General features: G+C 48.6%; 1 protein-coding gene across 1 annotated transcript in view; it reads right to left on the bottom strand.

The window, feature by feature from the left end:
• FRMPD3 (FERM and PDZ domain containing 3) overlaps positions 1-22,201 on the bottom strand; it is a 57,027-nt gene extending 34,826 nt beyond the window's left edge. The window contains exons 1-7 of the mRNA XM_079910897.1: positions 22,156-22,201; positions 12,382-12,486; positions 8,829-8,936; positions 5,911-6,042; positions 4,107-4,226; positions 530-666; positions 69-195 (exon numbers count right to left, since the gene is read on the bottom strand). Of these exons, the coding sequence (XP_079767023.1) occupies positions 69-195; positions 530-666; positions 4,107-4,226; positions 5,911-6,042; positions 8,829-8,933 (621 nt within the window). The 5' untranslated portion in view covers positions 8,934-8,936; positions 12,382-12,486; positions 22,156-22,201. The remainder of the gene's footprint in view (positions 1-68; positions 196-529; positions 667-4,106; positions 4,227-5,910; positions 6,043-8,828; positions 8,937-12,381; positions 12,487-22,155) is intronic.
• Positions 22,202-26,235: the final 4,034 nt, after the last annotated feature.

The raw sequence follows: 26,235 nt of genomic DNA, 5'->3' as shown, positions 1-26,235 counted from the left end.
AAAGCACACAGGAGTCCCCCATGGCCACTAGTGCCCGAGCAGGGTGCCCGGTGGCCTACTCTGGATACCTTGGTGCTGCTGGAAGGATGTGTTTGGTGCGCCTTCAGCTGCTGAGAGAGAGATTTCCGGAGGTTCTTCTCTTTGATGCCCTGTAGGAGGGAGGGGGGAAGAAAGGGTTCCAGGCCCCACTCCTTCCTAAAAGCAGAAGAAAAGTAAGAAATTAGAGAGACAAGGTGAGACAGAGAAAGCAAAATGGTAAGACAGAAACTAGCTGAAATCTGAGACAGAGATGGAGGAATGGAGATTAGGAGAGAGAGACAGAGAGGGGCTGGAGGCAGGCGAGTAACATTGGCCACAGTTCTCTAGTAGAAGCTGTAGCCCAAGGGCATCCTGGTCTAGGTGTGAGGAATTCCAATTCTCACTCCCATCCCAGGCCCACATTCCTAAAACGCAGAGCACAGCTCAACCACTGCACCTTCTCCCTACACAGCTATTTGCCCCCATCCGGAAGGGCCCTGGCGCAACTCACTCCACATTCTTGAGTGAGATCTTCTGACTAGGTCGAGTAGCTGAGACAGTGATATAGATGTGGAGGGCAGCAAGGCCCAAAAGCATCTCTGGCTTGGAGTCCATTCCAAAGCGTTCTCGGATGACATCGTTCCGACTCTGTGAGAGAGGGCAGTCCAAACCCGTCAGTTAAAGGAGACGTTCCCTCCCCACCCCCCACCCCACCCCACCCCACAGACTCCCTTATATCCTAGAAAAAACTCGTGGTGTAAGTAAGCATCCTAGATCAAGCGGAAGAGGAAGATTCTGCCCTTGGGGAAGAGGTAACAGAGGAACCTCAGGTCTCAGAGACACTATTTGCTTCATTCAGCGGATACTGGACAGCCCCCTTCTCAGTGACTGGTACACACAATGGCAAGGCACAAATGGTCAGAACATCTAGGGCGCTGCAAAAGTGAGACATGGCAACACTCCCTTTCTTTCCTCCTGTTACAAGAGACCTTTCTGCCTTTTCTCTGGGGCCTATACTCACCGCCCCCCAGCCCCAGCCATCGGAGGCTCCTCTACCAGCTCAGATGGGAACAAAGGAAGAGAGACACTGGGAGGGATTCTCTACAGGTCTCTGGCCCAGAAGCCCACAGTGAGAGATGGATTGCAGGGATGGGGCAGATATTCTTTCCTTGGGGTCTGCAGATCAAAGCAGTGATGAGTCAGTCTTCCCTATGCTATCCTAAAAAGGGTCTCCTGGAACTACTGGCCAAAGGTATGACAACCCCTAAACCCTGAAGGTCAGAATCCCAGCTATCAAGGATTCAGCCTTGGTTAGACCAGTTGCCCATTGTGCTGAGGTGAAACCAGGATGAGCTAAGAGACTAGAGAGCCACAGTGGTATCACTACAGCATAGGAGAGAGTGTAAAAGGAATACTCCATCAGTGATCATCTATGCAGAAAATCCAATGGAATCTACAAAAAAAAAAAAACTACTAGAACTAATGAGTTAGCAAGGTTGCACGATATAAGATCAATATACAAAACCAACTGTATTTCTACATGCTTGCAACAATCAGAAATTAAAGTTAAAATCGAAACCATTTACAATAGCATCAAAAAACGAAATAATTAAGGATAAATCTGTCAAAACATGTGAAAGACCTGTACATTGAAAAGCAGAAAACACTGCTGAGAAAAATTAGAGAAGCCCTAAATAGATATATATTGTGTTCATGGGTTGGAAGACTCAAACCAATGTATAGATTCAACACAATCTCCATCAGAATCACGGCAGGTTTTTGGTAGAAATTAACAAACTAATTCTAAAATTCACATAGAAATGCAAAGGACCTAGAATGGCCAAAACAACTTTGAAAAAGAACAAAGTTGGAGAACAGACACTACCTGAGTTTAAGACTTAATATAAAGCTACAGTAATCAAACGAGTGTGATGTTGGCATAAAGATAGACACATAGATCAATGGAATAGAATGGAGAGTTCAGTAATGACCCACACATATACAGGCAACTGATTTTTCACAAAGGCACAAAGGCAACTACATGGAGAAAGGATGGTCTTTTCAATCAATGGTGCTGGAACAATTGGATATCCATATGGAAAAAAGAAGAACTTTGGTCAATACTCTGTACCACATATAAAAGTTAACTCAAAATGGACCACAGACTTAAATGTAGAACCTAAAATGATAACACTTCTAGAAAAAACTAAGAGCAAAATCTTTGTGACCTTGGATTAGGCAAAGACTTCTTAGATATGACATCAGAAGCACAAGCCATAAAAGAACAAATTGACAAACTGGACTTCATCAGAATTCAAACTTCTGCTCTGCGAAAGACACTCTTTGGAGACTGAAAAGACAAGTTAGAGACTGGGAGAAAATAACTGCAAATAACATACAAATGACTTGTATCCAGAATACACAAATAACTCTCAAAACTCCATAATAAGTAAACAAACAACCCCAATTTAAAAAGTGGGCAAAAGAGTTGAATAGACACTTCACCAAAAAAGCTGTATGATGACAAGGAGGCACACGAAAAGGTGTTCAACATCATTAGTCATGAGGGAAATGCAAATGAAAAGCAGAATGAGATACCCCTGCATGCTATTAGAATGACGGAAACTTCAAAAATACTGTTAACACCAAGTGCTGGTGAGGATGTGGAGAAACTGGGACTCTAACACACGGCTGGCGCTTACATAAAATGGTACAGCCACCTTGGAAAACAGCACTGGAGTTTCTTCAAGAAATTAAAGAAAGATAGATCTACCGTATGAATCAAGCCATTCCATTCTTAGGTATTTACCCAAGAGAAAAGAAAGCATATGTCATACAAAGACTTGTACGTGAATGTTCATGGAAGTTTTATTTGTAGTAGCCAAAACATGGAGACAACCCAAATGTCCATCAGCAGGTGAACTGTAAACAAATTTTTATACATCCATACGATAGAACACTACTCAACGATGAAAAGGAATGAACTACTGATACACACGACAACATGGGTGGACCTCAAAACCATTATGCTGAGTGAAAGAAGTGAGATCAAAATAAGTGTTCACACCGTATGATTTCATTTGTATAAAACTGTAGAAAACGCAAAGTAATCTGCAGTGACAGAAAGCAGGTCGGTGGCCGCCTGGAGATGGGAGTATGAATTACAAAGGAGCCTGGGGAGGCTTTTGGGGGTGTTGGATGTGTTTAATATCTTGAGTGCGGTGATGGTTTCGTGGATATAAACATATGTCAAAACTTATCACACTGCCGTTTTAAATACGTGCAGTTTGCCGTGCGTCAATTAGACCTCACTAAAGCTGTTCAGTATAGAAAAGGAAGACAGCTGAACACATCATCACAGAGGGGAGAGAGAGGGTGGACAAGGTCCTGTCACCAAATTCCAAACTATCTGAACTAAACATCCATCTCTGCACCCAGCAAACATCCACTCATCTTTCAAGGCTAACAGCACGCATGCATCACTTCCTCTGTGAAGCCTGCATCGTGCCCCTCCCAGGGAGAGTTGGCAAATTGCTTCCTGAGTGCCCCTACTGACATTGTACCCTGCCATCCTCGTGGTGCGTGCCTGTCACACTGCCTTTATTTGTGCACATATCTGCCTGTGAGCTCTAGCGATCTAGGATAGTTCTTTGACCACCTTGATTGTCAGCACCTAGCACAGGGCCTGGCCCAGAGTAAGTGCTCAGCAAACGTTTCTGGATGAACTGAACTGGGAACCATCTCCTTAGTGGAGCTCGGGATTGGGGATTGGGACCTCCTGTTACTCAAATGCACTTGTTAAACCGGGGTATGCTGTGAAGATGCCAGAGTTACTGGGGTTGCTTCCTCCTGAAAACTGATAAGATCTGTCTAGACAAACAGACAAGACTTGGAGCCAGAGCCAGCTCAGGCTGCCAGGCCAACCAACTTGACCATGGCCTACGGCGGTAGCAGAAAATAAGAGAGCCTTCAGAGCTACCTGAAGGTTGGAAAAACTTACATAGCGACTTCATTGTGATGGCAGAACAGCCTGCCAGCTTGTTTGTCCATTGGTCTGTCTGTCTGTGTATCCCCAAGCCAGACTCTACCTGGATGTAGAGGTACTCGAAAGCAGCAGGATCCCGACGCAGCAGCTCCACCGGGTCTTTGGGAAAGAAACTTATCCGGAAGAGGCATTTCATTCCATGATAGTGTGTCCGCTGCACTACCTGAATCCCAGGGGTGAGAGGTGGGAGGAAAAGAGAGCTGGGATCAGTGGCTGGGTGCCAGGAGTCAGCTCGGCGGCTCTTCAAGGCAGGGCCTGGCTGATCCCAATTACCACTGGGGAAAGTGATGAGGAGCTAAGTCTTTTCTGCCCTTCTGACCCAAAGTGACTAGAATTTTCGAACCACTTATCCACGACTTGGCCTTTATCAACAACCTAAGGCCCAGGACATGAGGTAGGAAGCAAGGGCTCCTGGCAACTTCTCTGACTCTTCTTGCTGCGGGGCTAATGCCTTTGCCTTGCAGAGGGGCTCAGCCTCAAGCAAAGGAAGTTGCTTATGAGAAAGCAAATCAAAGACTTAAAATCCCATTTGGAGGTGTAGCTGAAACAAGCTGGCAATATACCAGTAACTGCTGAAGCTGGGATAGGTAATGAGGGTTCATTATCCAATTCCTTCTACTTTGGTGTATATTTGAGATTTTTTTGTAATAAAAATGCTTAAAAATCCCATTTGGAACAAGAGACCAGTTGGATCCACAAGGCCCCTTGAGGGGTGGGGAGGCGCTTAGGCATCCCTCCAGGCAGGACACCCACCTTTCCTTCACAGGTGGGAACCTGTGAGTCTCTGAAGTGCATCTGGCTGAGAGCTAAACTTGAAGAATTCTTCTTTCCTAAATCCTTTCATTTTTGCGTGTCTGATTTCAGCTTTTGTTTCGCTTCCTTCAGACATTTCTTCCCAGCCGTCTCTCTCCAACTCCTTCCCTCCCTCCCTGGGAATATATTTTTTTTGAAGCAACTGAGAAATTATTTATTTATTTGGCCGCGGCACGCGGCATGTGGGATCTTAGTTCCCTGACCGGGGATTGAACCCCCGTCCCCTGTATTGGAGGCGCGGAGTCTCAACGACTGGACCACCAGGGAAGGAAGTCTCCACTCCCTGGGAACACTGATTGGCCCTGGTTGCCTCTCTTGCTCTCCATGGTGCATCACCACTGGTAAAATACTATCGAGCAATCCTGGATTTCCTTGGCCTTTTTCCAGAGGCTGGGAAGATAAGACACTTTCTCCTACTCTACGTTGGAACTTGACACGGGTGACATGCTGTCTATGCTTGGTCGCACCCAGCCCGTTCCCAGCCCACATGTGTCCTAGCCTCAGAGGTCTCACTAGACTCCACTCGCTCATCCTTCCATATTACAGCCTTCACCCTGAAGGTAAAGTTCCCCTCGCAGGAGGAAAAGTCTAGCAGGACCTCCAGGAGACAGTGGAGTTGACACTGCTCAATTCAGTCTTGCACGCGGTAAATCACCACCCCATGCTTTCCCCACTAGTGACCACCAAGACTAACAACTGTCATGCCTTTCTTAGGTCACAAGAGACATTTTACAGAGTTTTTTTTTGGCTGTGCTGTGTGGCTTGTGGGATCTTAGTCCCCTGACCAGGGATTGAACCCGGGCCCTTGGCAGTGAAAGCACAGAGTCCTAACCACTGGACATCCAGGGAATTCCCAAGAGACATTTGAAAAGGCCTCTGTGGGTGGGTCATAAAGATCTTGATTGAGAATTGGGACTTCTGGGAGCTGGCTGAGCATATCATGATGAATTTTCCAGAAGGAGAGTACCTGGTGGCCTCTTCTCTACTAAAGGCCATATGCAAAGCTATCAGGCCAGGACAAAGGAGTTACTTACATAAGCCAGGGGCTGCTTGTCCTGGAGAAGCAGGAACTTGTGGTTCTGTTCTGGCCCGGCATATTCAAGGACAAGGGCAAAGTGCTCAATGTACCTCAGGGAAAGCCGGTCCTGTAATGTCACCATGACATCCTGTGGAAGACAAAAGAGCCTTGAGAGAGAGATCCCTTCCAGCTCTAAGATACTCTAAGCAGGACAGGACCCAAAATGGGAGACGGGGACTGAACATCCAGAAAGATAGTCCTGGGGGGAAGGCTGAGGCTGGGAAAGTGGGCCAGACAGAGACACTGGCCTTTATGGTAGCCCAGGCATGGTGCTCCAGGATGAGGAGAATGACCCAGGAGTGCTGTTCAGAGGCCTGGGCCCTGGGGAACACCACAGGTGCAGGGGGTGGAGGGAGGTGTTTCTGAACTTGGCCGGGCCAGGCATATGGCAAAAGAAGGTCATGGCCCTTCCTCCCCCTCTCTCTCCTTTCATTCAACAAATTGTCTCCTGAGTGTGTCCTAAGTGCCAGGCACTGTGTTGGTTCTTCCCTCAGCTTCTCACATGAGTCAGAATGTTCACTCTGGTTTGTCCGGCAACTTAGGAATTAACAAAAGCCAAAGCCACAATTACATGATTAAAAAGTAGACGATTTCTGGATTCATAACCTAAATTGAATGACTGGAGTTACTGGCAAAATGTTCATCTTTGATTTAGCTGGCTTTGAGAGACGATCAATTTAGCAACTTGAAAAATGCATCCACGCAGAGGAACAATGTCATGTGTTTTATGTACAGTCATGAATTTGACTACTTCTGCACTCTGCTCCGCTGCCCTACTCTTGATATTAGGGTGTCTGGAAGCAGATCCATGGGGGCTGCCCACATGTCAGTTTTGAGACTTCTACCATCTATTTGCTGTGGCTTCAGCATACACTGGCCTCCAGCGTGTGTGTTCGTAGAATCGGCATCGCTCAGCCCCCGAAGGCCGGAAAGAAGCAGGCTTGGGAATGCGAAGCTCCCTTCCAGCCAGGGTTGCCAAACAAGCCCTTCAGCGAACATTGACAGCTGTTTAGCTATTCAAATGTTAGGCTGGAAATTGGTGGGTACTTGAGAATATCTCTTTGTATTATCCAAGTAGTCACAGAGGCGCCAGTGTTGCTGAAGTGCTGGCAGGGAGAGATGAGATTTTCTCTGCAGTTCGGCTGCTTTGGGACTGTGGACGGCCAAGCTGGTGATTGCCAACCGGTGTTACAAGTCTAACAGCTCCCATGCCAGGCTGTCAATTCACCCAGGTACCTCTCTGGGACAAGCGGCCTGGCAGCCTGTCCAAGTTCCAATGAACAGCCAGTGCACCCTCCCTGAAGTCATGGTAAGGTCACAAGCCAGGGGACGCTGCTGTCCTGGAAGGCTGGGGCTACCTGGAAGCACTAACGGCGGTGACATTGTGAGGTGGGAGGACGCTCAGAGGAGCCTCCACGGGGAAAGAGAGGAGTAAATGCTCCAGTGTGGAGACAGATCGACAACGGACATACCGGTCCATGATTTAACACAAAGGAGGATTCTGACACAGAGAGATACCCACATCTGGAGGAGGGGAACTTGGACACCCCTGGGTGGCCTAGTTTCAATGTCCCTCCCATAGACGGAAACCTTCGATAGTCAAGAGACCATTCTGCGGCACCCTAAGGAGTGTGTTTTGGTCCTAAGTCCCCTGGGGGACCCACCCAGGCCTAAGCCTTCCTAAGAAACTCTCGGTTCAATCAACACGGGTTAGGCCCAGGCTTTTGCAACTCGGGCGCTACTGGCACTTTGGACAGGACAATTCATCATTCGGGGACTGTCCCATTCCTTGCAGGACATCTAGCATCTCTGACCCCGAGATGCCAAATGCCAGTAGCATGCCAAACCATGGGGATGACCCCAAATACCCTCAGACATTCCTAAAAACTACCTGGGAGGGGACAGTGCCAACCCTGGCTGAGAACCGCTGGCAAAGCCAATTCTGAACACCTGATAACTCCTCTTAGGGAAAGTTTCCTGGCCCAGGGCTTGCTTTATTTATAGGGTTGTCTTAGCCCCAGCAGGGGCACCTCAGGACATTCGTGGGCCAAGGTGGGTTTTCTGGGCAGGCAGCACTGATTGCATGGAAACATTCATTCTGGGGATGGCATTCTCTTTCTGGAGAGAATCCAGAAGAAGCAGGAGCAGATATTTCTATCCCAGAGCAGAGCTGAACCTGAGGGTTAATAGTACATCGCCTCTCCTCCTCAGGACTAAGGGAATAACTACAACTTCTAGATGCCTGGCTGAGCCGTTAAGAATCAGAGCTCATTAATTGCTCTTCCTGGGAAAGGAATAGCCAAAGGGACTGTTGGTGGACTTTTCAAATCTTGGTTCAGTGCTTAAGAGCTGGCTGGTATTTAAAAAGCAAGCCATGGCTAAGCTAATCTCCTGAGAGATGGTTTGTTGATTTCTGTGTGTAAACTTGCGTAGGTGTTATTGTATCCATTTAAATCACTTTTGCTTTATAAATGGTTTAATGATCTTCATACTCCTTAGCTCCTAAGCACTCCTTGAAGGACGCAGTGTAACATGGACACGAAACAGTTAGCAGATGTGTGCACACATGCATGCATACACACATGCATGCACGTGTACATGCGTGCACACACGCACACACATACACACAAACAGTCACTAGCACACAGTCGGGCATTCAACTTTCCCTCACCACAGTCATCCGAGGACTGTATGTTTTTGCAACAGGGTGCTCCCAGAAGCAGGAGTTCAAAGACCAAGACCACCTTGCTCTGGTAGCAAGCGGCTTGGTGCAGACTCAGAGGAGCCCAAGGACCAGCAGGGGTGTGTGCTCCAGAGGAGAGCACCTCCTAAGAGAGGACAACACCAATCTGGGAGAGGAGACCCTGTGGGTACCTTAACAGTGGTCCGGCCATCAAACGTGAACGACTTGATCTGCCCATTTTCTAAGAAAACCTTCAGGACATTGGGGATGAGGAGAAGAGCTTCTTTCTTCATCATCTTCTGTGAACAGGCAGGGAAAGGACAAGGAGGGGGACTCATTTAGAAGGAGGAGGGAAGCCAGAGGAGGGGCGTGGAAAGGAAGAGAAAGGAGTGAGTGAAGGAGACAGGGAACCAAAGGTATGGAAGGACAGAGATACAGAAGAAAGAACCCATCAGTGATAATGTTAACGTGGAGACCAGAACCGAATTCTCCAAGAAGACACTGGGCCATATCCAAAGCTCACCCTTCATTCGATGTCACTGCACATCCACAGTCTACTGTGGCTCAAAGCTCCACAGCTCAGAGGGGGCTTGGCCCATAGAGACCACCGCACTCTGAAGGGCTGATGGAAGGCCTTAGGAGCCTGCCTCACTCACCTGCTCCTATCTCCTGACTCCTGCCTTTCCACCTGGCCCTTCACACATCGAGATCACTTCCATGTCCATGCCTTTGCTCTGCCAGTCTCCCTCCCTCAAGGCATCCTAGGTCTTCTGTGACCTGGCCCCTGCCTACTTTTCCAGAGTCATATCTTACCATTCCCGGTACCCACAGTGCTCTTTCATGCCTGCATACCTCTAACAACTCATCATTCAGGGACTGCCATAATCCCTGCAGGACATTTAGCGTCTCTGACTCTGAGATAATAAATGTCAATAGCATGCCAAATCGTTAGGATGACCCCAAACACCCTCAGATGTTCCGAAAAGCTTTCTGAGAGTGGGCGGTACTGACGCCGATTGAGAACCACTGGCAACGCCCATTAAAAAAATATTTAATTAATTAATTTATCTGGCTGCACTGGGTCTTGGTTGTGGCACACAGGATCTTCACTGCCGCGTGAGGGATCTTCACTGCGGCATGCGGGATCATTTAGTTACGGCACGTGGGATCTACTTCCCTGACCAGGGATCGAACCCAGGCCCCCTGGATTGGGAGCACAGAGTCTTAGCCACTGGACCACCAGGGAAGCCCCCAAAGCCCATTTTCGAATACCCGGGGCTACAGCAAGCGCAGAGGACCAGGGTCTAGCCTTACACTAGTAGTGACCTGGCACACATACGCAAATCCACTAGAGAACAACAATAACACCAAATCAAACCAACAGGTATAAGATAGCTACGGTTTCCCAGATGAGGTGAATTGGATCTTGATTTTAAAGGAGGTGGCAGGCGTGGACTATTAGAGAGGCCAGACAAGAACAGTCCAGATCTAGGGACTGTCACGGACAAAGTATGAAAACACAAGCAAGTCCTCCTGGGTCAGGGTGTGGTAGGGGGAGGGGGGTGGTGCTATCGTGACATCAGATCATTTCGTGATGGAGTCAAGCCACAGTGGGGAGTGATGGGATCTAAAGTTGGAAAAGTGACTCCCCGGTCCTCTCCCTGATCCCGAGACGCCTCGCTCCCGCCAAGCCCAGAGGCCCCGGATTCCCAGGCTGATGACGCTCAGCGGTGGCTGGTTTTATTTAGCACACTGGGTTGGACTCAGATAATTACTTAATTGATCGTGCTTAAAAATAGAGCTGGCAAGGAACACCCACAGGATTTATTTTTGCTCTGGCTACTTAATAAAGCGCTGGAACACCAAGAGAAAGGGATGATAGGGTAGCTGGGAGTCACCTGGGCCTGGACTCCCCCCGGGACCTGACCGGTGGTGAAGCTGCTACGGTCCACACTGGGGTGGTGGTGGTGGGCGTGTATTGTGACATCATTTCCTGAGCACAGTGAGAGTGAGAAGGTTGATCCCTGTGTCTCTCCCAGACAAGAGCCTCCACCATGCTTGGTGGCCTGTCCGGGAGCCTGTCCTGGAGCGACAGAGTAACCCCGGGGGGTTTCTAGCTACACTGGGGCATTTATGTGCAGACTGGTCTGCAGTGGGGGCCGGCTTCTGCCTGTGGCTAGACGTGACATGTGGAGAGGGGAATCATGGGGGAGGAAGGGGGAGTGGGGAAGGGAGAGGAAGAAAGAGGAGGAAAAAGGAGGGAAAGAAGGGGAGGGGGAGGAGAGGAGGGATTCTTCACTGGGTGGCCTGGCCTTGGTGGGTTACTCGGTGATGCCAAGACGGGATAGGTTGTACCTATCTGTACTCTCCAAATTCAAGACTCACTTCCTCTGGGTGTTCAAGGGTTCAGGACACAGATGTCCCCTTAGTGACTTGGACCTCAGGATCTGCTTTACTCCGATCCACAAGGACTCCACACCACTCCCTTTCCTCTCTGCTCACTGGCCCCGGCTTCTCTTCAACCTCTTCTTCTGTGACCGACACGGAGCTCAGCCACCAATTATTCCGATGGCTTAGCCAATGGGGCCCAGTTGTCACTTGGGCTTCACAGCCTTCCTTGAACAGGGATGGAGGAGGGCCTAGGTGGAGTTTGGGTATGAGAGTCAGGGAAATGGAGACGGAAGACACCTCTGTCCTCTATCCATCCCTTCGTCTGGGTGGCTCTGCCTCAAAGAACTATAGGGGTGCCTGGCAACCTACTGATTTCTCCACTCAGGCTGGGCCTCCTAGCTTGTCTCAGCTGCAGCTGTTCCTCACTACAGAAATGCCACGGGCCTCCCGAGAGCCCAGCCCAGGACAGCCTGTAAATGCACACAGTGCCTGTTAGCTCCGGCTGTCCTTCCCTCACCCACCCCCATGGGATGTCACCAACTTCTGCGGATTCCTAGAGGACTCGGAGTTATCCATGGCCGCTTAATACACATCTTTCTGCGCTCCACCCACCTCTTCTCATTTGCTTATCTGGAACAGATGGCTCAGTTCACGTTAACCCCACAAAGCAGTGCGAAAGAGTGGGCTGGCCATGACCCCCCAGATTGGCCGCTGCATGGCATGGGCGGTCAAGCATCACCTGCTCCTCGAAATCATACCACCCTGCGGTGGATTCTACACTGTCTCAGTCTGAGCCGCTTGTACTCCCAACATCACTGAGAGGTACCCAGAGGCAGGGAACAGGCATTTATTTTGCATCCCTTGTAACGCTGGGAACACAGCCGGTGCCTACTAAAAGCTCTGTGACTTAATGAGTCTATATCATTTCCCCCAGGCTGCTTCACCCTTCATTGCACAGTCTTCTCCAATTGAGACCTGGAGCTGTGGGATCACTTCAACGTGAAGAGAGCTCAATGTCACCACCTCTTCAGAAAACCACTATTTCCTTCCTTCAAGTAGCCAAACGATGTTTATGGAGCACTGTGCTAGAGACGGAAATTTCTTGAAGCACCGTGAGGATTCTGAGAGTATTGATACATATCCCTTCTCCCCACAATGCCCAGGGCTTCTCTGGATGCCACACACCCCTCACTCAATACCCACCCAGAGTCCCGAGGTCCCCGCTCCAACCCCTTCATCATAATGCTGTCCATTCTGAGGAGCAGCAGATGAGCAACTGGCCCAGAGCGAGACCTCGACGGCCAGGCCGACTCTGGCCAAGGGCCGCGGGGAGGAGGCCGAAGCTGCACTTACTGCATCTGTTTCTCCAATTGCCACCTGCTCAGAAAATCGGACCTTCACGGGATTGGATCTCAGCTTGGCCTTCTTCGCAGCACTGATGAAGGCGGATTTGGGGGACTGGAAAAAGAACAGAGAGGGCTGGTGAGTTCTCCATCCCTGGGAAAAACCCGACCTTTGCTGCACGGGACTTAAGATGTCTCCGTATGGGTACCCTTTGCCCTGCTGATCAATAAGCCAATGAATAAGTATTGATTCCCTACTAGGTGCAAGGCAATGTGCTAAGTGCTTCCTTAGGTGACTGGTATGTTCTCTGTAAGCTGGGCATGAATCGAATTGGAGTAAGTTGAATCCCATTATTAATGCTCTAGGCCTAGGGGAGTTTGCAAAAATTCTTTGTAATAACATGCACTGAAGTTTTAAATATTTGATTTTCTTAATGTGAGATATACCTAAATGGTGGTTTTTATTACGTCTGAATATGAACATCGCAAAGGATTTACAGAAATAATCTTATTCACTTCAAAGATATGCCCTGCCCCTAGGATGGAGGCTCATAGAAAATATTTTAGATGTGGAAGAAAGGAGGTCTAGCCCTCCAAAAGGATTTCTCCACTATTTCTACACTATTGGGGAGTAGAGCCATTAGGGATTTTACCCAGGTGTCCTGGCTTCCTAGTTCTGGGCTCTCCACTACTTTGTTCATCCAATTCTATAAGAAATGCTCAATCAGCTAGGCTCTCCAGTTTTCGAAAGCTCCCACAAATTCAGCAGGACGCATGGTTAGCAAATGCTGGAAACTAAGTCTTTCCTGGGTGGGCCGTGGATTTGAGGAAATGCAGGAGCCCTGGTGAGGGGCACCCTCATGTCTTTGGGGGCATTTATTCATCCGTGTGACAAATTTAGGGAGGGCCCACTCTGTACCAGGCACAGTTCCAGGTGATGAGGGATCCAGCAGTGAACAAGATGGGCAAAACTCCCTGGCCTCAGGGAGCGCCCATCCTAGCAGGGACAGACAGACAGACAATAAACACAGAAATATCTCTTAGGTAGCAAATAAGGACACGAGGACAAATCGAGCAGAGTGAGGGACTACAGCAGAGACTGAGGCCGTGAGGGTGGGGAGCGGCCGGGGTGTTATCTTAGACGGGACCGTCAGGGAAGACCTCTTCCAGGACGTGACATTTAAGCAGAGGCCTGAAGGAAGTGAGGTTGAGACCGCCATGAGGACATCTGGAGCAAGAGCCTTCCAGGAAGAAAGAACAAGAAAGTCTCTAAGGTGGGAGGAGGACTGGGGTGCGTGGGGAACAGCCAGGAAGCCCAGTGTGGCCGGAGTGGAATGACTGAGCGGGGAGCCGCAGAGGAGTCTGGGGGCTGGATCACGTAGGGCCTTGTAAGCCGTGTCAGGAACTTTGGATTTTGCTCCACCGGAGGGTTTTGAGCAGACAGGGTCTGACTTGCATTTAAAACGGATGCCTCTGTCTGCTGTGTGGAAAATAGTACAGGAGGGTGGCAGCCAGAGGAGGGAGGGTGGCAGCCAGAGGAGAGAGACCTGTTCGGAGTCTACTGCAGGAATACAGTTTAAAATATGATGGAGGCTTGGGCCAAGATGGTAATAATGGCGCTATGATCCCAAGTGAGTGGATTCTGGCTAGATTCTGAAGATAGAACCAAGATGCGATGTTGACGGACTGGTTGTGGGAGGTGAGACAGAGGAGTCAGCTGGAAGAATGGAGATGCCATTTACTGAGATGAGGAAGGGGGAAATCAGGCTTGGGGCTCCTTCAAACCATCTCCCCTACCAGTCTTGACGTGGAGCCTGCGAGCCCTACAATCAAGCATTCCTTTGTGTTAAGGCCCTGAAGGGTCCCCACCAGCTGGGAAGGCAATACATTAAGCTATTTTCTGCCATTAACGCTGCGGTTGGGATTCATTTACTAGATCAGCCACAGGAGGGCAGGGCCCTAAGATAAAGACACACCAGCAACAAACGTCCTCGTCAGCTCTTGGGCCCTGGTCCCAGCTGTGTTCTCTTCCGGAGCCGACAATCTCACTCCCCACAGAGGGCAGACTGCAGATAGCCACTGAGTCTCAGTGCCGGCTAGAGGGCAGAAACACCGGAGGGAGGAGCTTTAAAAAAAAACCCGGGGCTTTTAAAACATTTTTAAATTCCTGGGGCTGGGGCCCAGGTATTGGTATCTTTTTAAGCTTCCGATGATTTCAAAATGCAGCTAAGGTTGGGAACCACTGAGCTAAAGGAACCTTAGCCTTCTCCTCCTGAGCCACAGAGACAATTTGTTGGCAGCAGACAATATAGCACAAGGAAATCCAGGGCTGGAGATCGTTGCAGAAAGTGATTACAGTATTGATTGTTCATGGAAGTCGAGAAATGCCTTTGTGTTGCACAACTTGGTGCTCAAATCTTGGGTGGAGGCTGTGGGCTGTGGCAGGAGCAAAGGGAGGGGGCAAGATAGAAGGATCTGTACTTCTGTTCAGGCAGCTCTGCTTGACTCTGTCTCCACAGTAGTCACATTTCCACCGGAGGTGCCAGACACAAGGTAGGTGAACTCTGTTCTACCTGACAGCCACCCTCTCTTTTCTCTGTGATCATCCGTCATCGAATGCCCTCGTGCACAGTGTGGAATGAGGCATGTCTAGAGACCTGAATGGGCCATTTAGTCCACCCTTCATTTTTACATAAGAAACGGAGGCCAGGGAAGAGGATACAGTTTACTCAATGCATCAAAATAACTGAGTAGTGGAGCAAAAAACAGAACCCAGATTTTCTGAGTCTTGGATTAGCCATCACCCCCCACAGCGGACTGAAGCTGGAAGTCCATTCCTGGTCTTTCGTTCACTGGTCTGGTTCTACCTTGGTCCTAGTGAATGGATTTGAACAAATGAAGAACCCTAACTGGTACCCTCTTATGTATCACATATGGAGAGGGGACAGCCTCCTCGCTATCCTCAAGGGTTACAGTCATTTCCAGTGTCTGTTGTACAGCTGTTTTCAGCTTGTTTGTGCCTCATTCCTCATTGACCCTTGTCCTGTTGGTTTCTAAGACTCCATCCTATTCTCGGTCTTCAGCCTTGATCACTGATGGTGACTCACTCGTTGCCAGCTGGTCTCTGCTACATGTCACAGAGTCATGTCTAGCTTTATGCTGCGACACAGGTGACACCTGTCTTGCAGTGTGACTTGAGGGGCTCTCAAAGGTCACCCTGTCCCAAAGCATCTTCAAAGTGCAAATATGGGGCCTGAAGTTCTTGATACTAGAGTCGCTCATTTGAATTAAAGTATTGAGAATTGGGAAGGCCCTGGTCAACATCCAAATGTGGTACCTAGAAGGAATAATGAACCCACTTCAGGGGCCAGCAGACTATGGGCCTGTGTGGGCCAGCTCCTACCCACCACATATTTTAGTAAATAAAGCTTTATTGGAACACAGCCGTTAGGCCTACAAAGCCTAAAGTATTTACTATATGGCCCTTTACAGAAGAAATTCAGAGTCCTGCACTAACTCGTTAGCATGCACTCACCCACTATGTCTAAAACTTACCTGATGATAAGAATCACTGGGAAATGCTCGTTAGAGAACACAGATTTCTAGGCCTACACCAGACTTCAAAAGTCAGAATCTCTGAGAGGGTAGTGCCCAGGAATTGTTGGAAATGTCCTAACGCACTAAGCATAGACTGAGTACCTTAAAGCTGGGACATCTGAGCTCCTGACTGACCCCATTTTTCCTCCAAGCAGCTGCGAGTCTCATTTTGCAATGGGCACCCTTTCTGGCTGAAATGAATTTTGGCCTGAAACAGGGGACTAGAATTGCTAAGTACCTCCGGGGCCATTGCAAGCCCCTTGAAGTAAATACGAAGCCAGCGGCTCCGTGGAATAAGCAACAGAAGAGAGAGGCTGCTTTTCCCTCAGGACTGAATTAAGCAGCTGGTGATTCTTTGACCATTTTTTAATTTGGTGGCTCTGTTAGTACAGATTTCAGGGTTGTGTTCACTTACACCTTGGCCAAAGACAGGTATATGGCCAAACGTTTTAGTGTATGATAGGGCCGCACTTTGATAATTGTGAAAGGATTTTAAGAACATGGAGCTCAGGTTCCTGAAGCTTTGACAGCCTCCTGATTTCCCTTTCTGCTGCCTCATTTTCTTTGACACCTGAGCCTACTTATAAGCAATTCCCATAGCAACCACTGTGGGAGCCGGAGACAATGGAGGGCCATCCTGGTGTCAGGGGCCCACTGATAAGGGACCCAGGGGTCTTTCCTTCCTGCATTCAGGACTGCCTAGAGGGGAACATGTCCTCTCTCTGGCTTCCAAGGTCCCCCACAAACCACACATAACCCTCACTCCCCATCTATCACCTAGTCGGGTGTTCTGCCCACAGCTCCCTGGACACATGGGGCTTCTTCCCACTTCTGTGTCTACCTCATGCTATCTCTTCACCACCCCCACCCTTCAGGGTCCCCAGCGTCCCTTTTGCTCAGCTAAATGCCACCTCTAAAACCCAGCTCAAACTCTACCTTGGTCCTGAACCCTTCCCCAACCTCGTCATTCCCCTCCCTGGGTTTCCTGTAGTACTCCTCGTGAATCCACACCATCATTGCTCATCTCCCTAACCAGGCTGCAAAAGAAGAGATGACATTTTATATTGCTGTGTCTTCCCCTAGCACCAAGCGCAGAGTAGGCAAATAGAAGGCAGTAGTTGATTGCTAGGGTTAATATCAAATTACTTCATCAATTCAGCAGATAGGGTTTGAGTACCTACTCTCTGCCAAGCAGTATACTGAAGAAGCTCTGTGGAAACTAATTCTTCTGCGGTGGTTCCCATTATTTTGGCTTTTTTTCTGGACAGGTGGTTCCAAGCAGAGGGGACTGAGACTCTTTGGGTACAGGCTAAGTTTTCAAAACCAGGAAACTAGGGTTTCATCTGAAGGGACTGTCTGCTTGCTTTGCCAGGGCTATTCTAGGACACAAGCCAGTACTTTATTTTAAAATATTTATTGAGGGCATACGATGTGACAAGGTCTAAGGGTACCAAAATGAATACATATTCAGTCAATCACGGGGAATAGTTGGTCACTCAAAGATTAAAGAACACTCTTAAATACATATAGACTTAATAAGTGGCTATCTATGCAGTATGGTTTGAGGGTCCCTGGGAAAGGATTCCCTATGACTGCCCAAGATACTCCCCAATGATCTGTCATGGTAACAGTCACTCCTTTAAAAGGAAAATGCCATCAGAAAGAGACTACACATTAGACTGTGTACCCTGACTACATATCAGAATCATTTGGGGAGAGTTTTCAAAAGATCAATACCTGGGCTCCATCCCCAGAGCTTCTCATTCAATTGGTCCGAGGCTAGACCCCAAGGATCAATATGTTTAAGAGCTTCTCAGGAGGTTCAAATGTATAACCAGTAGAGAACCACCGTATTAGACCATTATCAGCCACAGAATGTAGGAGTGGCAGGGGCCTTAAAGATTGTCTGGTTCAATGTTTCCCAAATTCTACTGAGCATCAGAATTACTTGTGGCTCTTATCAAAAGTACAGATTCTTGGGCCACAACCTGGACCCATCAGGAGATTTTCTTCTGGAGACTGTCAAGCTTGAACATGAGAGTCTGGTAAGAGGCACCCATGAGATGCCAAGTGCTACCGTGTTCTGTGATGTAGGAGCTGTAACAGTGAACATGTGCTGGGGGTCTTCAAGAAGCTCTCACTTTAACGTGAGAGAAGATTCTCTCGGTTGATTTCTGCTATTCATAGTTGTGTGAGCGCTGAACTAATGAATACTGAACAGTTGTTCCTGGGGGAAGTGTGTGTGTGTGTGTGTGTGTGTGTGTGTGTGTGTGTGTATCTCACATAGATTATAATCTTAAATTCTAAAAACAACTCATCCTGGTAGATTCGATTTTCTTTATTTCACCAGGAGAAAATGAGGTTCTGAAGTGTTGTGACTTGCCTGAAGCTGCCCCATTAACAGAGTTGGCATTCAAACCCCATCCAACTGTCCCCAGAGCTGGAGCTTCCTGCACTACACTGCACTGCCCCCTACCATCTCCATCCTCTGGACGGCTCTGCAGGACAGCTAAAACAAGAAGACAGAGCATCGTCTTGTTTGACCTCAGCTGGGAATGTGCATTGGGAGACTCAAAATTTTCACGCTGTGTGCATGTCAGCAAATGACCAGAAAACTGCCGTGAGTATGGATTTTGGAGTCACAAATAAATTTTAGGCAGTGGACGAATCTGCAAATACGGAATCTGTGAATACTGAGGATCGACTGTACGTGTATGCAAGGCTGACATTTGGTTGGGATGCACTGGTATGGCCATACGTGTTGTAAACTATTGAGGGATTCTCTCCCACTGATTGGTAAGTAGTCAGCGCCCTAAGCTTCCTGGGTGCCACCTGACCTCTCCCCTGGGACCTCTTTATAAAAGATCAACTAAAGGGTTAACACCTGGCACAGTTAGACGGCCTGCAAGACTATGCTCCAGTGCCTGTGGCTGGCTTACATTTTGATTGGAAGGCCCCTCCTGTACAGGTTGCTAATTGTTTTCCCTATCACTCCTATTTTTACAATATACACTCCTGTGTATATGTGCTCACCCACTTTCCAATGTTTCTAGGGTTTAGAGAGCACAAGGCCAAGAACTAGAATGTAAGCGCTCTGAGAGTAGGAACCATGTCTGTCCTGTGCACTGCCGTATTCCAAGCCTGGAAGAGTGCCTAGAATAGTAAGCATTCAGTAAATGTTTGGTGAACAAATGAATGAACTAGAAACTCTCATTGAGGTTAGTCAGGCAAAGGTGTTTGGAAGACGTGAGTCTCAAGGACAGAAGTCTGCAGGGCAGTGAGAACTAAGAAATGTACAAAGGAGAGAAGGAAAGCAGCCTGGCCATGGCAAAGAGGCCATGGGATGGGCAGTGGGGGCATAAGAACTGGGGGACAAAGGGGTGTTGGGGGCACTGGGATGAGAGTTGGGACAGAGATGCAGGGGGATGTTAGGCTCTTCATTCTGCACCTAAGTTTGGACACTTGAGTTTAGTTTAGTTTTAGTTTAGGTTGCCGTGATGGCTGGAAGTTGGATTTCCTTCGTTCCTCCAACAAATACTTATTGAGTGCCTATTCTATGCCAGCTGCTGTTCCAGGCGCTGGGGATACAGCAGTGAACCACAGCCTCTACCCTCGTGGAGCTGACATTCTATTGAGGGAGACAGACAATAAACACCTATAAGTATAATGTTTCATGGGAATGTAAAATGATACAGCCACTCTGGAAAGTAGCCTGGCAGTTTCTTAATAAATTAAACATACATTTAATATATGACTGAACAATCACACTTTTGGGCATTTGTCCCAGAGAAATGAAAACTTAATGCTCACACACACAAAAACCTGTACATGAATGTTTATAGCAGCTTTAACTGGGCTAGCCAAAGTCTGGAAGCAACCCCAATGTCCTTCAATGGGTGGATGACCAAACAGTGGTACATCCATACCATGGAATACTATTCAGCAATAAAAAGGAGCAAACTATTAATACAAGCAATGGCTTGGATGAATCTCAAGGGCATTGTGCTGAGTGAAAAAAGCCAACCACCAAAGGTTACATACTCTATGATTCCATTTATATAATATTCTTGAAAGGATGAAATTACAGAAATGGAAAACAGACTAGTGGTTGACAGGGATTGAGGGTGGTGAGTAGGGGCACCATAAAAGGGCAACATGTGGGATCCTTTCAGTGATAGAACTGTCCAGTATCTTGACTGTGTTGATACACGAAGCCACACATGTGATAGAGTGACACTGAAACTTACGCACACATTGTACTGACATCAGTGCCCCAGTTCTGATATGGTACTGTAGGTATGTAACATGTAGCCACTGGGAGAAACATGGTAAAGGATGTCACTGTACTAGCTTTGCAACCTCCTGTGACTCTACAATGATTTCAAAACAAAAAGTTAAAAAAATATAATATTTCAGCTCTACTAGGAAAATTAAGCAGTATCAGGAGATAGTGGCAGGTAGATTCTATCTTAGAAAGGATAGTCCAGGAAGGTTTGTACAAGGAAGTGACATTTGAGGAGACCTGACTAACAAAGTAACTCACAATGGGTCTCTGATCAGAGAGGTAAATTCCAACCACGCCACAAGCATCATTTTTGGGGGGAACTGGTAGCCATTTTCATGGCAGGTGATTGGGGAATGAGGGCTGACTGCCCACTGCCCACTAGGCAACTAATCATGTGCAGTAAGGTGGGGAGGGAGGGGCCTATTGGTAACACCCACTGAGGGGTAGAGCTTGCAAGCCCTGAGACAGGAGAATTGGAATTGAGAAAGGCCTAAATACCAGAAAGCGTGTCTGTATGTTTGTGTGTGTGGTTCACATTGACACAGAAGATGGCTGGGGGCCATGAGGAGAGGCAGTAAATGCCAGAGTTTGATTTGAACCCCGTCTTCCAGACTCGTGAGCCCATGCCTTGCATCTATGCACTGCCCCTCGCTTTGCACAGAAATGTCATCTCTCTCTGGGTAATCTTTCCCTCCATCTGTGCCTGGGAAATCCTGCCCCATCTCTCAAGGTAGAGCTCAGGTGCAGCCTCCTCTGTGAAGTCTCCTCTGATTTCATGTCTCCCATCCCCAACAGATGTGACCTCCCCTGTGGCTATGCGATGGGGTTGGGACATAAGTGCTGGGGTGCAGGGTAGAGTTGGGGACACTGGAAAGGGACAACTAGGCTGGAGGTGGGAGGAGGGCCCTGAGTTTTGCATGCAGAAGTTTTGCACCTGGGTTTGTGAATTTGAGTTAAGATGACTAAAAGGATGTGACTAGCAATGGACACTGGGCGTTCTGATTTCAACTTTTGAGAAGGGTCTGGGGACTTTCACTTTTTTTTTTTTTTTTGCGGTACACGGGCCTCTCACTGTTGTGGCCTCTCCCGTTGCGGAGCACAGGCTCCGGACGCGCAGGCCCAGCGGCCATGGCTCACAGGCCCAGCCGCTCCGCGGCACGTGGGATCTTCCCGGACCGGGGCACGAACCCGTGTCCCCTGCATCGGCAGGCGGACTCTCAACCACCGCGCCACCAGGGAAGCCCGACTTTCACTTTTAATAAACAGTCCTGGTGACTATTATGATCAGGCAAGTTCAGGGAACATTGTTCTAGTCTAAATCCCTCAATTTACAGATGATGAAACAGGTTCAGAAAAGGGAACTAACTCACGCAGGGTCACATAGCCAGTTAGTGACTGAACCTGGACAAAGATGAACCTGTTTGTCCAACTGTACCTCCCCAGCAACTTTACAGTAAATCCCCCAAAACAGTGCTGTGTCTCACATATTGTAGGCCATTTAGTATACACCTGTGTGAATGAGTAAATAAGATTAGCATCCACCATCTGCAAGGATTAAGGGAATCGGACACTGGACAGGGAAATTTTGATGGGGCACAGCAAAAAGGAGGTAGAAAATATGTCTGGAACTGGGGCAGGGGTGGGGCAGCTTAAGTGGGGCAAAGCAGAGAGCACAAGACAGAACAAAGCACTGTGTAGCCCTTCAAAATCCTCAAGTCTGGGATGTGAGTGTAGACAAGATGTTCCGAAAGTATGCTTCTAAGTTCACTCCTAAATCCCTGGCTCACAACAATGTTGGTCTTCGTCTCTCTCCTCCCCTTCTCCCATGGCTATAACTTTCCGATATGGGGATACTCTTGTCTCAGTCAGGAGGAAGGGCGGATGGCAAAGAGGCTCACTCACCTGATGAGTGTGCAGAACTGTAAGAACGATGAATTCCTTAGCGTTCCTACAGAGAGAAGAGGGAACAGGAGAGTAGTGTATCATGCACTGGGTACTCATCTAGCACAAGAAGCAACACCAGAATTCTCCCCTGGGCTGCATTCAGGTACATGGATTAGGACAGAGGGCAATCTAAATATGTGCATGGCTGCCTCGCCTGCCATCATTTGTGGCGGCTGACATACGCCATACATATAGGTTCACACAGGCGTCTGAAGACGGTATTACCATTATCTCTGGGGTTGTCATTTTTCAGGTCTTTTTTAATATTCCTTCTCACATTCTCTCTGTAGAAATCCTCAAACCCTAGGAGCAATTTTATCTATAGGCTAAAAAGTTCTCAAGGAAAACTAAAGACCTGAATTATGAAACTCAAAGGGAGCACAGTCAGAGTCCTGGGAAATGTGTACCATGATTATTGGCAATTTGGTATTTAAGCAAGAGGAGAAACTGAAAGGAAAAACCCAAAGGAGGTCATTTGGTCATCATGACTCATACTCAGCAGATGTGTTTTAATTGAAGGACCAAAAAAATGAGAGCCAGGAAGCAACAGATGGAAGGCAAGACTCTCCAGATAGCAAATATTCAAAAGGATGAAGAATTTGAAACTCTTCAGACAAGAATTACGCCAATGATCCAACAAGCTGTGAGGTATGAAAATTCTCTTCCAGGAATACATAATCCTTTAAAAGAACTGAAGGAATGGAAAGAGTTCGCCTTGAAGGAGCTTCCCCTCTCTTTGTTGGCCTTTTTCAAATGTTTCTGGGAACAAAGGTGTTCAGGAAGCAGAGTCAAGATGCCCTTGATTCTGGGTATTCAAGAAAGGCCAAGGCTCCCTGCTCAAGGACTTGGACCATTTCCCATATTCAATGAGGCAGAGTCCAGGGATGAATCATCTGCAGGGTCTGGGAAGCTCCCAGGGGAAGGAAGGAGTTGTATTCCAGGGAAAACACCATAGAAAATCCTGTCTCTTGACCAGGGCAGGTGCCTAGTGTAAATCGGATTATGTGACTCCTGTACTCCGGCCCCTGCCACGTCTCCCCATGTCATGTAGAGCAAAGCCAAAGTCCTTGCAGTAGCTACAACTCTCCCCCTTCTTTACCCCACTCCACACGCTGGCTTCTCCCCTGTTCCCCAAACACACCAGACACACTCCTGCTTTAGGGCCTTTACGCTGGGTTCTTCTTGCCTTCTCTAACATCCTCATTTTCTTCAAGTCTTTTTTTTTTTTTTTTTTTTTTTGGCGACGCTGCACGGCATGCAGGATCTTAGGATCAAACTTGTGCAGTGGAAGCATGGAGTCCTAACCACTAGACCGCCAGGGAAGTCTCCAAGTCTTTCTTCAAATGTCACCTCCTCATTGAGGCCGACACTGGCCGTGCTATTTAAAGTTGCACTCTGCACCCCTGTGCCCAGCATTCCTGATCTTCTTTATCCTGATCCCCTTTCTATTCTTCAATAACATTCAGCAACTTCTAGTATACTGTACAATACTTATTTATCATGTTTATTGCTTACGGTGTGTCTCCTTCCACTAGAATGTAAACTCCAATGGGCAAGGATTTTCATCTAGCTTATTCACTGCTGTATATTTAGTGCCTAGAACAATGCCTCATGCACAGTAGACACTCATTATAATAAATATTTACTGAATGAATGAATGATCTGCTAGCCCCTGAGGTTATCAAATGAGTGAGCTCTGTCTTGACCCAGAAAATGCTCTGGGCTCCCTCACAAAATCAGGCTACCTTGTTCTGGGGTGCAAAGATATCCACTAGAAGCAAAGCAAAGACTTCCGAGGGGTCAGCCTGAAAGAACGCCAGTATACCCTGATGGGATTGAAAGAACTCACCCCACATTGGTGTGGTGGTGGAGTGTGAAGGGTGAAGGGTGGAGAGTGGGGGAATGCAATGGACAAACTGAACTTGGAGAAGAGACAAACTAAGGGTCATCAGGGACCAGACACATTCCACGATATTAAGCTGGAGGGGGAGCATGTAAAGGAAGACCTGCTCTGGACTTCAGGAGGGAGTATTGCAAACCCCTCCAGAGCTAGCAAGGGGGTACTGCTCCTCTGCCTTTGAAGGGGAGGGAGGGGGTCTGGAGGCAGGTGGGCTTTGGGAGAACAAGAAAGACAAGTGGGATGGAAACACTCCAAATCAAGAAGGGTTGAGGAGACGGACGCCGAGATGGAACAGACTACAGCAGGCAGAGAGGGAGAGCGGGAGGGCGAGCACAGGGTTCCATTTGAGGGGAGACAGCCCAGGTCCTCCAAACTGAGGTCAGCCCGTGGAATCTAGAGCCATCGTCTCTACCATCTCATTCCTTATCAACACGTGTATGCAAGGGGGCGTGGGGGTGCTGTGTGTGCATGTGGTGGGCATGTGGGAGTGCCTACGGTATGTGTGTGTGTGTGTGTGTGTGTGTGTGCGCGCGCGCGTGTGCAGGCATGTTTGTAGTGCATGATGTGTGTGTGTGGTATGTGGTGTGTGTGTGTGTGCAGGCATGTTTGTAGTGCATGTGTGTGTGTGTGTGGTATGTGGGGGTGTGTGTGTGTGTGGTGCCACGTTTTGTGTGTGTGTGTGTATGGTGTGCATGTGGGTGGGTGTGTAGTATGTATGGTGTGTATGTATGTGGTATGTGGTGGCATGGTGTGTGTGGGAAGGTATGTAGCGGCATGGTGTGTGTGTGTGTGTGTGGTATGTGGTGTGTGTGTGTGTGAGAGCAGGCATGTTTGTAGTGCATGATGTGTGTGTGTGTGTGGTATGTGGTGTGTGTGTGTGTGGTATGTGGTGGCTTGGTGTGTATAGAGGTAAAGGAGAGGAAAAGTCAATGTGATTACTCCACGGACAGAGGGTGGTGGTCCCGCTAACACCCCTTTCTCTCTCTCACCTGCCCCCATATGGGGAGGGCACTAAGGGGTCACACACACTGTGAGCAAAATCCACAATGGCAGGTTCCCTCCTTCAACCCACTGGCCAGGGATTTGGATTTTCTTCTTGTGTTTTTTTTGGGGGGGGGGATGGGAAACAGTGACTTGGTCACATTGTACTTATCTCAGAATGTCCTTTGAATGGCTTGTTTGGTTCTCACTGCTCACTTGGTCTGTCTCATTGGTCACTCATTGTTCTCATTGGTCACTCACTTGTTCTCATTGGTCACTTACTGCACAGCAAGTCGAAAACCAAAGGGCATGGGTAAGGGGAGTAGTTGGGTGGAGGGAGGTGAGGTGAGCTCTGGCAGGAGGCTGTCCAGTGATGTGAGCGGTGATGTCTGCTCACATCACTGGACGAGGCTAAGCCAGAGTGTGTGAGGGCCCTTGGGCCCCGGATGTCCTGCATAGCCAGGAACCCTGGCTCGGGCTGCCCTTCCTGGGAGGGCTCCTCTCTCAGGGCCAGGGAGAGCTGTGGCAGCCATGGCTACGCCACTGGTGGGATGGGGAGGGCCGTACTCAGCTCTTGCCAAGGCCCTATTACCTGATGAGTTCTATGAACCTCTCCCTGGGGGCTTCGCTCACGTCCTCCTCATTAATAGCCACAATCTGGTCACCAGCCAGGAGCTTGTCCTCAGAGGGGCCTCCTGCAGAGGAGAGGAGACAGGCGTGAGGGTTGGGAAAGCGCAGGCCTGGGTGGGAGGGAGTTGACACTGCCTGAGGGAGCTGACGTGGGTGCAGGTGATGCTGTGGGCCGCGTGGCACCAGTGGCAGGGCCGCTGTTTGAGCCCCGGGCCACTGCTGCCTGTTGTGGATGGAGGGCAGAGGACTGGAGAAAGAGAATGGAGTGGCCCTCCTTTGGCTGGGAGTGGTGTGGTAGCAAAGGCCTGGTGCTCAGACGAGGTTCATGTGTGCTTCCTGGCTTGGGTCTAGAGAGGAGCACAGACTTCCGTTTCACCAGGAGGGATCTGCTTGGGCACAGAGAATGGCTTCCAGACTATTGGAGGGGCTACAGGTGATGGGAGGGGGCGAGGAATCTTCTTACTTAAACAATATCCAAACTCACTGGTCTGGAAGGATGTAGGCGCTCACTTGCCTGGAGACAAGGG

Source organism: Stenella coeruleoalba (genome assembly GCF_951394435.1).
Source record: "Stenella coeruleoalba genome assembly, chromosome: X".
NCBI lineage: Eukaryota > Metazoa > Chordata > Mammalia > Artiodactyla > Delphinidae > Stenella > Stenella coeruleoalba.
Note: the sequence above shows the minus strand (reverse complement) of the source record. Positions and strands in the feature narration are given on the sequence as shown.